The sequence below is a fragment of the Theropithecus gelada genome, chromosome 14 (assembly GCF_003255815.1).
Source record: "Theropithecus gelada isolate Dixy chromosome 14, Tgel_1.0, whole genome shotgun sequence".
NCBI lineage: Eukaryota > Metazoa > Chordata > Mammalia > Primates > Cercopithecidae > Theropithecus > Theropithecus gelada.
The window spans coordinates 11,513,106-11,526,038 of NC_037682.1; the positions used below are offsets into that span (position 1 = coordinate 11,513,106).

The 12,933-nt window shown below is 48.8% G+C and overlaps 1 protein-coding gene across 2 annotated transcripts; it reads right to left on the reverse strand.

Moving 5' to 3' along the window:
• Window positions 1–460: 460 nt before the first annotated feature.
• POLR2G (RNA polymerase II subunit G) lies at window positions 461–5,514 on the reverse strand. Of its 2 annotated transcripts, XM_025356059.1 has the most exons (8): window positions 5,371–5,514; window positions 5,127–5,236; window positions 3,681–3,840; window positions 1,623–1,673; window positions 1,451–1,516; window positions 1,132–1,203; window positions 903–936; window positions 461–682 (listed from the first exon to the last, which is right to left on the reverse strand). In XM_025356059.1, exons 1-8 carry the CDS (start codon window positions 5,380–5,382, stop codon window positions 669–671), a joined length of 519 nt encoding a protein of 172 aa, XP_025211844.1. In that variant the 5' UTR covers window positions 5,383–5,514; the 3' UTR covers window positions 461–668. The 2 variants fall into 2 exon arrangements, with proteins under 2 accessions (XP_025211844.1, XP_025211843.1); XM_025356058.1 differs by having other exon boundaries at window positions 5,127–5,482.
• Window positions 5,515–12,933: the final 7,419 nt, after the last annotated feature.

Here is a 12,933-nt window from a genome sequence, read left to right on the forward strand (position 1 = left end):
ACTAGATTCTGAGCCCTTTTACATCTTCAGTTCAGTGTAGTATAGTGATACACTGTTGTTTATATACCCATCTTAGGAAGGGCTGTGTTGAGATCCTATAGCCTGTGTCATTACTAGCCTCTTGTTCATCTCTCCCTGTCTGCTGTCTCCTCTCCCTTCTTTCCCAGTTATGCTCTTGGTTACTTTTAAGGGCAGGAGAAGAGCAAACACTCTGGAACTATATCAGTACTCAGAATGCCGCTAATGATGGTATCATTTGCTGGAAGCCAAAGACCCAACATCAGAGCCTTGACTTCAATGAGGTCACCTTTAAACCTGGACAAATGGGTTAGTCAGCTCCCCTGGGTGGCTGAGGATAGCAGACGCATCAGTATAAGAAAGAGGGGCTAGTAAGCAGCCAACTCCACAGCCTCCTTAAAGAGTTATTGTTACTGCTTAAAAAAAAAAAAAAAGATAACACTTCCATGAGAACCAAGGACTTTTTATACTTAGAACACATACTGAAAAATCAGGAGGCAGTAGCTAAGCTAAAAGAAGCACCAGATGCCTTCTGGAATGAGTTGCCTTCCTTGCCTCCACAACAGCAGCCAGACTGGACCTCTGGACAACACGGTAAGTGTGACAATCACACTTCCTACATCAGGACAAAGGGTAGGAAGCCACCAGGCTCAGCTTACAAGCCCTGTGAAACCAGAAAAAGCGCATCAGTTAGGCCCAGAATTTGGGGGCAGCCACAACCATGTACTTCTCATCCCAAGGAACGTGTCCTGGATCTTTCAAGCAGACAGCATAAAAGTTTCTTCTGTCTCTCTCTCATTTGGGCATTAAATCCTGTATTACTCCCCACCCCTACACACCCCTTCTCCAGGCAATAACCCCAGCCCATATGATCAGGCACTCACCCAAGTAATCGTCCATCAGGGAGCCAATAGCAAACTGCAGGAAAGATGGTAAAAAGAAAGTGAAGCCAAGATGAGCACAGAACCAACCTCTACCCCGCAGCCCCAGGCCTTCTGCCCATCCATCCCTTCTTCCTGACAGAAGAGCATAGAACCCCCTGAAACTGGGTGGCAAGAAATCCGACAGCTCTCCGCTCAGCCTGGTATAGGTAGAGGTGGGGAAAAGACTCACAATGTCATTCTTGTCCACACGGGTCCCCACAATCTTTAAGCGGATCTCATCGTCCTGCTGAATCACAATATCCTGGGGAGAGGAGGGAACAGTGTACAGATGGTCCTCAGTTTATGAGAGGTTACATCACAACTACTTCACTGTAAGCCCAGGGGCATATTGAATGCACATCACTTTCGCACCATCGTAAAGTCATAAAATCATGAATCAAGCCATGGTAATTCAGGGACCATCTGTGCTCGGCCATCCCCAGGCCAATATTCTCCCTCAGGATGACTGATTCTCTCTTCCTCTTCCTGACTTCTTTCTGTCCACTTACCTCATCCATTGTCTTGTAACATGGTGGGTTGGAGTTAGGATCAAACTCCATCTCTGAAGGGATGGACTGAAAGGAAAGTGAGATTAGGGTAGCACTTTAAAAGGATGCTTCAGTAGATGGTAATGAATGGGTATCTCTCTTCCTCAGCCCCACCCAGTGTGCCTAGACTTACATGTCGAGAGATGAAGCAAGACATGGGTCCAATTTCTGTGAAGAGTCCAACCTAGAAAAAAATGAGTGATCTTATGGTCATGCATGGTGGCTTATGCCTATAATCCCAGCACTTTGGGGGGCCGAGGCGGGTGGATCATGAGGTCATAAGTTCAAGACCAGCCTGACCAACATGGTGAAACCTTGTCTCTGCTAAAAATACAAAAATTAGCTGGGTTTGGTAGCGCACCTGTAATCCCAGCTACTCAAGAGACTGAGGCAGGAGAATCGTTTGAACCCGGGAGGCGGAGGTTGCAGTGAGCCAGATCTCGCCATTGTACTCCAGCCTGGCAACAGAGCAAGACTCCGTCTCAAAAAAAAAAAAAAAAAAAGAGTGATCTTGCTTTTTCTTTGTCCCCTCAAGTGTTGTGTTTTTGTTTTTTGCTTTCTAAATTTTGAGACAGGTTCTCACTGTTGCCCAGGTTGGAAAGCAGTGGTGTAATCACAGCTCACTGTACCTTTGAATTCCTGGGCTCCAGCAATCCTCCCACCTCAGCCTTCCAAGTAGCTGAGACCACAGGTGCACACCACCATGCTAGGCTAATTTTTAAAAACTTTTTGTAGAGACAGAGTCTTGCTATGTTGCCCAGGCTGGTCTCAAACTCCTAGGCTCAAGCAATCTTCCCACTTCTGCCTCCCAAAGCACTGGGATTATAGGTGTAAGCCAGCACACCCAGCCCTTTTCTCTTTTTTTTTTAAGCTTTCATTTGTATTTATTTATGTATTTACTTTGAGACAGAATCTCGCTCTGTTGTCCACTCTGGAGTGCAGTGGTGCAATTTCAACTCACTGCAACCTCCACCTCCCAGGTTCAAGTGATTCTCATGCCTCAGCCTCCCGAGTAGCTGGGACTACATGCACATGCCACGATGCCTGGCTAATTTTTGTATTTTTAGTAGAGATAGGGTTTCACCATATTGGCCAGGCTGGTCTTGAACTCCCAACCTCAGGTGATCTGCCCACCTCAGCCTCCCAAAGTGCTGGGATTACAGATGTGAGCCACCATGCCCAGCCTAACCTTTCATTTTAAAGTATTAAAGAGCTTAGGCCTGTTAGTCCAAGATTTGAACACCTGTTGGCCACATGATCTTGGCCAATACACTTAACTTCTTCTAAGCTTCAGCTTCTGTAAAAAGCACCCACTGGCCGGGCGCAGTGGCTCACGCCTACAATCCCAGCACTTTCGGTGGCTGAGGCAGGCAGATCACCTGAGGTCGGGAGTTTGAGACCAGCCTGACCAACATGGAGAAACCTCATCTCTACTAAAAATACAAAAATTAGCTGAGCGTGGTGGCGCATGCCTATAGTCCCAGCTACCTGGGAGGCTGAGGCAGGAGAATCACTTGAACCCAGAGGCGGAGGTTGTAGTGAGCCAAGATTGTGCCACTGCACTCCAGTCTGGCGACAGAGCTAAACTCCATCTTAAAAAAAAAAAAAAAAAAAGGAAAGCACCCACCTTTTAGAGTAATTGTGAGTCTCTGCACTTCACCTGGCCCACAGTCACTACTCAATCAACACAGGCTTTTATTGTTATGACTATTAATGTTGACTCTTGCCCTCTGAGTTGGGCAGGGAAGATTACCATACAATTTGAAAGTGCAGCACAAGAAGTAAAGTGATGGCCAGGTGTGGTAGCTCACACCTGTAATCCTAGCGCTTTGGGAGGCCAAGGTAGGCAGATTGAGCTCAGGAGTTCGAGATCAGCCTGGGCAACATGGCAAAACCCTATCTCTACTAAAAAAATACAAAAACTTAGCCGGCCATGGTGGCACCTGCCTTTAGTCCCAACTACTTGGGAGGCCGAGGCAAGAGACTCACTGGAACCCAGAAGGCAGAGGTTTCAGTGAGCCAAGATGGCACCACTGCACTCCAGCCTGGGCGACAGAGCAAAACTCCGTCTCAAAAAAAAAAAAAAAGAAGTAAAGTGACTTAGCTGAAGGCACAGTTATGAAGTGGAGCCAGGACCCAACCCAGATCTACTGAGAGACTACCCCAATGCCTCCCCTACGTATGGTCTCACCTTGTTGACCTGAGTTACAACAGCATCCACGACCTCCCCTTTAAAGGGCCGGAAAACAATGGCCTTGTACTTAACTGGATAAAGGACAAAGCCTCGGCCTGGCTGGATCACACCAGCACCAATATTGTCAATGGTGGTGACAGCAATTACAAAGCCATACCTGCAAGGAGGATGAGAAACAGAAAGACATTGTGTGTCCAAGAGCCTCTAGAGACATCTGCAATAAAAGTCACTGAGCTCTTGGGAGTAGTGTCGGGGAGAGCAAAAGGACAAGTAGATAGCACCTCTGCTCCCAGAGAGCTTAATGACCAAGAGAAGACAGAACACAGATCAGTATGGGCCGGGCGCGGTGGCTCAAGCCTGTAACCCCAGCACTTTGGGAGGCCGAGACCGGCGGATCACGAGGTCAGGAGATCGAGACCATCCTGGCTAACCCGGTGAAACCCCGTCTCTACTAAACAATACAAAAAACTAGCCGGGCGAGGTGGCGGGCGCCTGTAGTCCCAGTTACTCGGGAGGCTGAGGCAGGAGAATGGCCTGAACCCGGGAGGCGGAGCTTGCGGTGAGCTGAGATCAGGCCACTGCACTCCAGCCTGGGCGACAGAGCAAGACTCCGTCTCAAAAAAAAAAAAAAAAAAAAGAATACAGATCAGTATGTATAAGACCAAATGCTGTTCCGGTAATTTCACAGTAAATGTACAAGAAGGTTGGAGTCCTTGAGGAAACAGATCTCAATCTTCGGGATGCCTGAGAATCATCTTCTTAAAATGCAGATTCTCAGGTCTGCCTCACAGAGTCTTGATTCTGTAGGGAATAAGGAGGCTCAGGAATCTGCATGTTCCTGCAGGTTTTTCTGATGCTGGAGGCCCAAGTACTCCACTGCTCTGGGCTGGGTCCCAGCTCATTAATATCACAGAAGGCCCTCTGTGCAAAGCCCAGAGATGGTCAAGTCCCAGTCTACTTCCTTCCTCCCCCAAACTTTCGATCCACTTTTTCTGGCCATCCATTCAGAAGATATATAGAGGCCCATGGTGTGTGGTCCCTGGACACAGGGGATAAGAGAAAACCAGCAGAATGACAGAGTGAGAGGAGACACAGGAACAATGACTACACTGTGAGCTCCACAGGAGCTGGCCTCATTCTATCTTGTTCCCATTCTACCTTGTTCTGAGCCCAACACGGGTCCTGGCACACACCAAGTGTTTTTAAAATGTCTGAGGAGTAAATGAATGAATGACCAATCTCAGCTGAGGGAAGGAAGTCTTATTGTCCAGCATTGCAGAGGGCGCCCTGGGAACCCAAAGCAGGAAGCAACTGGCTGCCTGAGAGGGTGAGCGGGGTCCCTAGAGTGGGTGGCAGGACTAGTAGGAGCTGCGGAGGGTTTGCAGGTATAGCGACCCGTGTGCGCATCGAACGATCTGGCGGCGCGGTGAGCTCGGCACTCACTTCCCTGTGCAGGTCCCCTCCACCTCGGTGAAGAGCTTCTGCTTCACCGTGTTGAGCAAGTTGGGGCCGAAGTAGCGCGGGTGCAGCAGGATTTCGTGCTCTAGGGAGATCTGCGGAGAAAAGAGGGATGGCGACCAGGCCACGCGCTGAGAGCTTATCGGACGACAAGGGGAGCCTCGCGCCGGCGCCTGGCCTTGCTCCTCCTTTCCACCCAGCCCTTGCCGCCACCCTGGGCCCTGCTCACATGGTAGAACATCTTCCCAGAGCATGAAGGCAGGAACAGTCCACACCTCCGACCGCCCCTGGGAATCTACCGGAAACACACTTAGCCGCCGCAACCCCAGTTCCGTGCCTGCTGCGACGTTGAGAGCGGAACTCCACCTCCTCCGCGAGGGCGGAACTCCACCTGCTCCACGGGTCTGATTGGGCCTTGTAGCCGTGGGCGTGAACCACTAAGCCCCGCCCCTCACCACCGCCCCGCCCCCCCCACCGGCCATCAAACCACAACTCTCTTTTTTTTTTGTTTTGAGACGGATCTCGCTCAGTCGCCCAGGCTGGAGTGCAGTGGCGCGATCTCCGCTCACTGCAAGCTCCGCCTCCCGGGTTCGGGCCATTCTCCTGCCTCAGCCTCCCCAGTAGTTGGGACTACAGGCGCCCACCACCGCGCCCGGCTAATTTTTTGTATTTTTAGTAGTGACGGGGTTTCACCGGGTTAGCCAGGCTGGTCTCGATATCCTGACCTTGTGATCCGCCCGCCTCAGCCTCCCAAAGTGCTGGAATTACAGGCGTGAGTCACAGCGCCCGGCCAATTTTGTGTTTTTAGTAGAGATGGGGTTTCTCCATGTTGGTCAGGCTAGTCTCAAACTCCCAACCTTAGGTGATCCACCCACCTCGGCCTCCCAAAGTGCTGGAATTACAGGCGTGAGCCACTGTGCCCGGCCAGCAACTCTCTGAATTGCTTGAACCTGGGAGGCCACTGCACTCCAGCCTAGGCAACAAAAGCGAAACTCCATCACAAAAAATAATAATAATAAATAATAGCTACCACTTACTGCTTTCTTCCTAAATGCCAGACACTGTGTTAAGCCCTTTATATAATTATCTCCCTTAATTCTCATAGTAATCTACAGAAATTGGTGTAGAAATAACAAAAAATTTACATAAGCCTTAGTCGAAAGGCCAGGAAGCTACAGAAAATAATGAAATTTAGGCTGGGCGCAGTGGTTCACGCCTGTAATCCCAGCACTTTGGAAGGCGGAGGCGGGCAGATCGTGGGGTCAGGAGATTGAGACCATCCTTGCTAACACAGCGAAACCTCGACTCTACTAAAAATACAAAAAATTAGCCGGGCGTGGTGGCACGTGCCTGTAGTCCCAGCTACTCAGGAGGCTGAGGCAGGAAAATCGCTTGAACCTGGGAGGCGGAGGCTGCAGTGAGCTGAGATCGCGCCACTGCACTCCAGCCTGGCAACAGAGCAACACTAAGAAAGAACGAAAGAAAGAGAGAGAGAGAGAGAGAGAGAAAGAAAGAAAAAATTTAAAAGCTATTGCAATCCCAAAAAACATTTTAAGCCTCGAGAGAGATATGACTGTGAGTCACATATAGTTTACAACTTCTGTTCTCAGATTATAGATTAATTCACTTTCTTTTTTTTGAGAGGGAGTCTCGCTGTGTCACCCAGGCTGGAGTGCAGGAAATCCATGACTATTTCATCCTCTGTTAAAAAAATGTTACATGCCCCCGGCACGATGGCTCACGACTGTAATCCCGGCTACTTGGGAGACTGGGGCAGGAGAATTGCTTGAACCCGGGAGGCAGAGGTTGCAGTGAGCCGAGATCATGCCACTGCACTCCAGTCTGGGAGACAGAGCAAGATTCCCTCTCAAAAAAAAAAAAGTTACATGTGAATCACAAGGTCAGAAGTTCAAGACCACACTGGCCAACATGGTGAAACCCCATCTCTACTAAAAATACAAAAAATTGGGGCCGGGCGCGGTGGCTCAAGCCTGTAATCCCAGCACTTTGGGAGGCCGAAACGGGTGGATCACAAGGTCAGGAGATCGAGACCATGCTGGCTAACACGTTGAAACCCCGTCTCTACTAAAAAATACAAAAAACTAGCCGGGCGAGGTGGCGGGCGCCTGTAGTCCCAGCTACTCAGGAGGCCGAGGCAGGAGAACCGTGTGAACCCGGGAGGCGGAGCTTGCAGTGATCTGAGATCTGGCCACTGCACTCCAGCCTGGGCCACAGAGCGAGACTCCGTCTCAAAAAAAAAAAAAAATACAAAAAATTAGCCGGGCGTGGTGGCAGGTGCCTGTAATCCCAGCTACTTGGGAGACTGAGGCAGAAGAATCCCTTGAACCTGGGAGGAGGAGGTTGCAGTGAGCCAAGATCGTGCCACTGCACTCCAGCTCAGGCAACAGTGCCAGACTCCAAATCAAAAAACATTGAAAAAAAAAAAGTTACATGTACTTTTCCCAAAAAGAAACATTGTCTATAGCCAACCAAATTACTATAACTATGTACCAATCTTCTATGAAAAATGTAATCCTGCTAAAAAGTCCTGTGTGCTTGCCTATATGTGGGGAAAGAGATCAGACTGTTACTGTGTCTGTGTAGAAAGAAGTAGACATGAGACTCTATTTTGTTCTGTACTAAGAGAAATTCTTCTGCCTCAACTTGCTGTTAATCTGCAACCCTAGCCCCAAGCCATGTGTACAGCACATGTGCAGAGACATGTGCTGGGTTGACTCAAGGTTTAACGGATTTAGGGCTATGCAGGATGTGCTTTGTTAAAAAAGTGCTTGAAGGCCGGGCGCGGTGGCTCACGCCTGTAATCCCAGCACTTTGGGAGGCCGAGGCGGGCGGATCACAAGGTCAGGAGATCGAGACCACGGTGAAACTTCGTCTCTACTAAAAATACAAAAAATTAGCCGGGCGCGGTTGTGGGCGCCTGTAGTCCCAGCTACTTGGGAGGCTGAGGCAGGAGAATGGCGGGAACCCGGGAGGCGGAGCTTGCAGTGAGCTGAGATCCGGCCACTGCACTCCAGCCTGGGCGACAGAGCCAGACTCCGTCTCAAAAAAAAAAAAAAAAAAAAAAAAGTGCTTGAAGGCAGTATGCTTGTTAAAAGTCATCACCATTCTCTAATCTCAAGTACCCAGGGACACATACACTGCGGAAGGCCACAGGGACCTCTGCCTAGGAAAGCCAGGTATTGTCCAAGGTTTCTCCCCATGTGATAGCCTGAGATATGGCCTCCTGGGAAGGGAAAGGCCTGATGGTCTCTCAGCCCGACACCTGGAAAGGGTCTGTGCTGAGGAGGATTAGTGAAAGAGGGAGGCCTCTTTGTAGTTAAGAGGAAGGCATCTGTCTCCTGCATGTCCATGAGAATAGAACGTCTCCGTGTAAAACCCCATTGTATGTTCTATTTACTGAGATAGGAGAAAACAGCCTTAGGGCTGGAGGTGAGACATGCTGGCGGCAATACTGCTTTTTATTGCACCGAGATGTTTGTGTGTGTGCACATCACGGCATAGCACCTTTACTTAAACTTATTTATGACACAGAGACCTTTGTTCACATGTTTTCCTGCTGACCCTCTCCTGACTATTACCCTATTGTTCTGCCACATCCCCTTCTCCGAGATGGTAGAGATAATGATCCATAAATACTGAAGGTACTCAGAGACCAGTGCCAGCGCGGTTCCTCCGTATGCTGAGTGCCGCTGGACCCACTTTTCTTTCTCTCTACTTTGTCTCTCTTATTTATTTTCTCAAGTCTCTGGTTCCACCTGACACCCACAGGTGTGGAGGGGCTGGCCACCCCTTCGCTTATATAAATGAAATATTAACTTTCTTACTTCACAACACTGACTCCATTCCTCTGGAGCTGGACCTTGTAAATGAGACCAAAAGAGATTAAGGGGAGGTATTTGGGTATGAATAGCAGACCTGCTCCAAAGCTTGTGTTCCTTTTTTTTTTTTTTTTTTTTTTTGAGTCACAGTCTCACTGTCGCCCAGGCTGGAGTGCAGTGGCGTGATCTCGGCTTGCTGCAACCTCTGCCTCCCAGGTTCAAGTGATTCTCCTGCCTCAGCCTCCCAAGTAGCTGGGATTACAGGTGCCCACCACCATGGCCAGCTAATTTTTTTTTTTTTTTTTTTTTTTAGTAGAGACAGGGTTTCACCATGTTGGCCAGGCTGGTCTCGAACTTCTGACCTTAGGTAATCCACCCACCTCAGCCTCCCAAAATGCTGGGATTACAGACCTGAGCCACTGCGCCCAGCACCACCCCCTTTTTTTTCTTGAGAAAGGGTCTCATTCTGTCACCCAGGCTGCCAGGCTGGAGTGCTCATTGCATTCCCCAGCTACAGGTGTGGGTCACCATGTGCGGGTAATTTTTTTAGTTTTTGCAGAGATATGGGTCTTACTCTGTTGACCAGGCTGGTCTTGAACTTCTGGCCGCAAGTGATCCTCTTGCTTTGGTTTCCCAAAGTGTTGGGATTACAGGTGTGAGCCCTCGCACCTGGGAAAGTTGCATTCTTCACTATTGTACGCTCTACTGCCTGAGACTGAAACTTTGGATAAAAAAGACACCAAAGCAATGAAAAGGACTGTTGTGTCTGCTCCTCAAAGTGGGTACATGTAGAGCCTGAAAGCTCAGAACAGCAATTCTGAAATTGTGGTCCTAGAAAGAACCTTTCAGGGACTGGTGAAGTACTCTTCTAGTTACGTGTCTGTGTGAGACCAAATTTTCTTCATGTGTTTCAATCAATACAATATATCCTAATAGCTAACAGAAGCAGATGTGAAAGTCGAGCTGTCTCCTACTGAACAGTGTGATATTGTGAAATATACATTTCTTTGACCCCATTTTCTGGCATACAACTCCTAAATCTCTAAAGCGATTTTTTTGGTATGCTAATGATTAACTGATGGCTGCCAGGCCCTAGGTAGCTTCCGGGTGGGGGGTTGGTCACCAGAAACAGCTGGGCATGATTGGAAGGTTGGGGCTTTCAGCCCACCCCCAACTTCTGGGGAGTGGAGCGGGTGCTGAACTGTTTAGTTGATCACCAGTGGCTAATGGTTTCAGCAGTCATGCTTACATAATGAAGCATCCACAAAAATCCAAAAGGACTGGGTTCAGAGCTTCCACGTAGCTGGAACACCTGGAGGTTCCTGGAAGGTGGCACACCGGAAGAGGGCTCGGAAGCTCCACATTCCTTCCCCCATACCTCACCCTAGCCACCTCTTCATCTGCATCCTTTGAAATAGCCTCTATAATAAGCCAGTAAACGTAAGTAAGTGTTTCCCTGATTTCTGTGAGCCACCCTAGTAAGTTAACCAAGCCCAAGTAGAGTTGTGGGGGCCTAGATTTACAGTTCGTCAATCAGAGGCACAGGTAAAACAGCCTGGGGCTTTTGACTGGCATCAGAAGTCAGGGGCCATGTCTGGTAAACAGTAATTTGATTTTTAAAAAACAAACAGGAAGGGAGGGAGGGAGGCAGGGGGAAAGAGAGAGACGAGAGAGAAAGAAGAAAAAAAGGGGAAAAGAGAGAGAGAAAGAAAGAGACAAAGAAAGGAAAATAAAAGGAAAGGAAGGAAAAAAGAAATAAAACAAAAGGAACGAAAAGAAACTAGTACTGGGGGGCGGGTGGGGAGGGCGGTTTTGGGAGCTGTGCCCTAAACCTTTGAGATCTGAGGTTATCTCCAGGTAGACAGTGTTGGCATTAAACAAGAGGGACACCCAACTGGAATTGCTTGCTTGCTTGTGGACGGGGGGAAAAAACCAACACATTTGGTCACACAGAAGCCTTCTTTGTTGATTGTTGTGGTGGTGTGAGAGGAGAGAAAAACAGTGTCTCCCCCAACCCCCCTGTAAAACAATGCCATTATTCTTGCGTCATTTATTGATTTTGGTAAATAGTTATTTTCCATCTCTATTTAAAATATATATGCTGGGCGTGGTGGCTGACGCCTGTAATCCCAACACTTTGGGAGGCCGAGATGGGCGGATCACCTGAGGTTGGGAGTTCCAGACCAGCCTGACCAACATGGAGAAACCTTGTCTCTACTAGAAATACAAAATTAGCCGGGTGCGGTGGCGCACGCCTGTAATCCCAGCACTTTGGGAGGCAGAGGTGGGCAGATCACGATGTGAGGAGATCGAGACCATCCTGGCTAACACGGTGAAACCCCGTCTCTACTAAAAATACAAAAAAAAATTAGCCAGGCGTGCTGTCCGGCGCCTGTAGTCCCAGCAACTCAGGAGGCTAACGCAGGAGAAGAGTGAACCCGGAAGGCGGAGCTTGCATTGAGCGAAGATCACCCACTGCACTCCAGCCTAGGCAACTGAGCAGACACTGTCTCAAAACAAAACAAACAAAAAATATACATATATATGAGACCAGGCGACGTGGCTCATGCCTGTAATCACAACACTTTGAGAGGCTGAGGTGGGTGGATCACCTGAGGGATCAGAATTGCAGTGAGACAAGATCACCCCACTGCACTCCAGCCTGGGCGACAGAGCAAGACACAAAAGAAGAAAAATAAATGAAACTTAAATTAAAAATTAAAAAGGTTAGACTTGGTGGTTGACACCTGTAATCTCAGCATTTTGGGAGGCCAAGCTGGGGGGATCACTTGAGCCCAGGAGTTTGAGACCAGCCTGGGCAACATAGAGAGTCCCGCATCTCTATTTACAACATATATATACACATGTATATGTATATATATGTGTGTGTGTGTGTGTATATATATATATATATTTTTTTTTTTTTTTGAGACGGATTCTCCTGCCTCAGCCTCCCAAGTAGCTGGGATTATAGGCGCCCACCGCCACACCCAGCTAATTTTTGTATTTTTATTATTATTATTTATTTATTCTTTTTGAGATGGAATTTCGCTCGTTGCCCAGGCTGGAGTGCAACCGCGATCTTGGCTCACTACAACCTCCGCCCCCCAAGTTCAAGCGATTCTCCTGCCTCAGCCTCCCAAGTAGCTGAGATTACAGACATGCGCCACTACACCCTGCTAATTTTTGTACTTTTAATAGAGACGGGGTTTCTCCATGTTGGTCAGGCTGGTCTCGAACTCCCGACCTCAGGTGATCTTCCCGCCTTGCACTCCTAAAGTGCTGGGATTACCAGCGTAAGCCACTGTGCCCGGCCCATTTCTTAGTTTTAATTCCTATACAGCAAATATTGTATGGCTTGTAAGAATGAATACAGTGTCAGCCGGGCGCGGTGGCTCAAGCCTGTAATCCCAGCACTTTGGGAGGCCGAGACGGGCGGATCACGAGGTCAGGAGATCGAGACCATCTGGCTAACACGGTGAAACCCCGTCTCTACTAAAAATACAAGAAAATTAGCCGGGCGAGGTGGCGGGCGCCTGTAGTCCCAGCTACTCCGGAGGCTGAGGCAGGAGAATGGCGTGAACCGGGGGGCCGGAGCTTGCAGTGAGCCGAGATCAGGCCACTGCACTCCAGCCTGGGGCACAGAGCAAGACTCTGTCTCAAAAAAAAAAAAAAAAAGAATGAACACAGTGTCTTGAAGAGGCATGATCTCAAGCTAAGGCCAACATACCCTGCATGTATCTAGCACAAGTTTGTTGCATAGAAACTCATCCCTAATTCTGGTTAGGTCTGATTGGAGGCCCTGACTGCAGAATAAGGTAGAGATGCTTAGAGTGGTGGGTGAAGAAGTGAGGATTAGGGCACCGAGTTTACTCCTCTAGTAACACTGCCTGGGTCAGACAGGGCAGTTATCACTGACTCCCAACTTACAGCCTTTTCCTCTAGCTGTGTAG

What these genes read in the sequence shown, in the direction of transcription:
- POLR2G (XM_025356058.1), bottom strand. Translation starts at nt 5,395, where the DNA reads ATGCTCTGGGAAGATGTTCTACCATGTGAGCAGGGCCCAGGGTGGCGG. An exon ending in CTTGCTTCATCTCTCGACAT is followed by an intron (nt 1,517 to 1,622) that starts GTAAGTCTAGGC and finishes CTTTCCTTTCAG; the next exon opens with TCCATCCCTTCAGAGATGGA. An exon ending in GTGTGGACAAGAATGACATT is followed by an intron (nt 937 to 1,131) that starts GTGAGTCTTTTC and finishes TCTTTCCTGCAG; the next exon opens with TTTGCTATTGGCTCCCTGAT.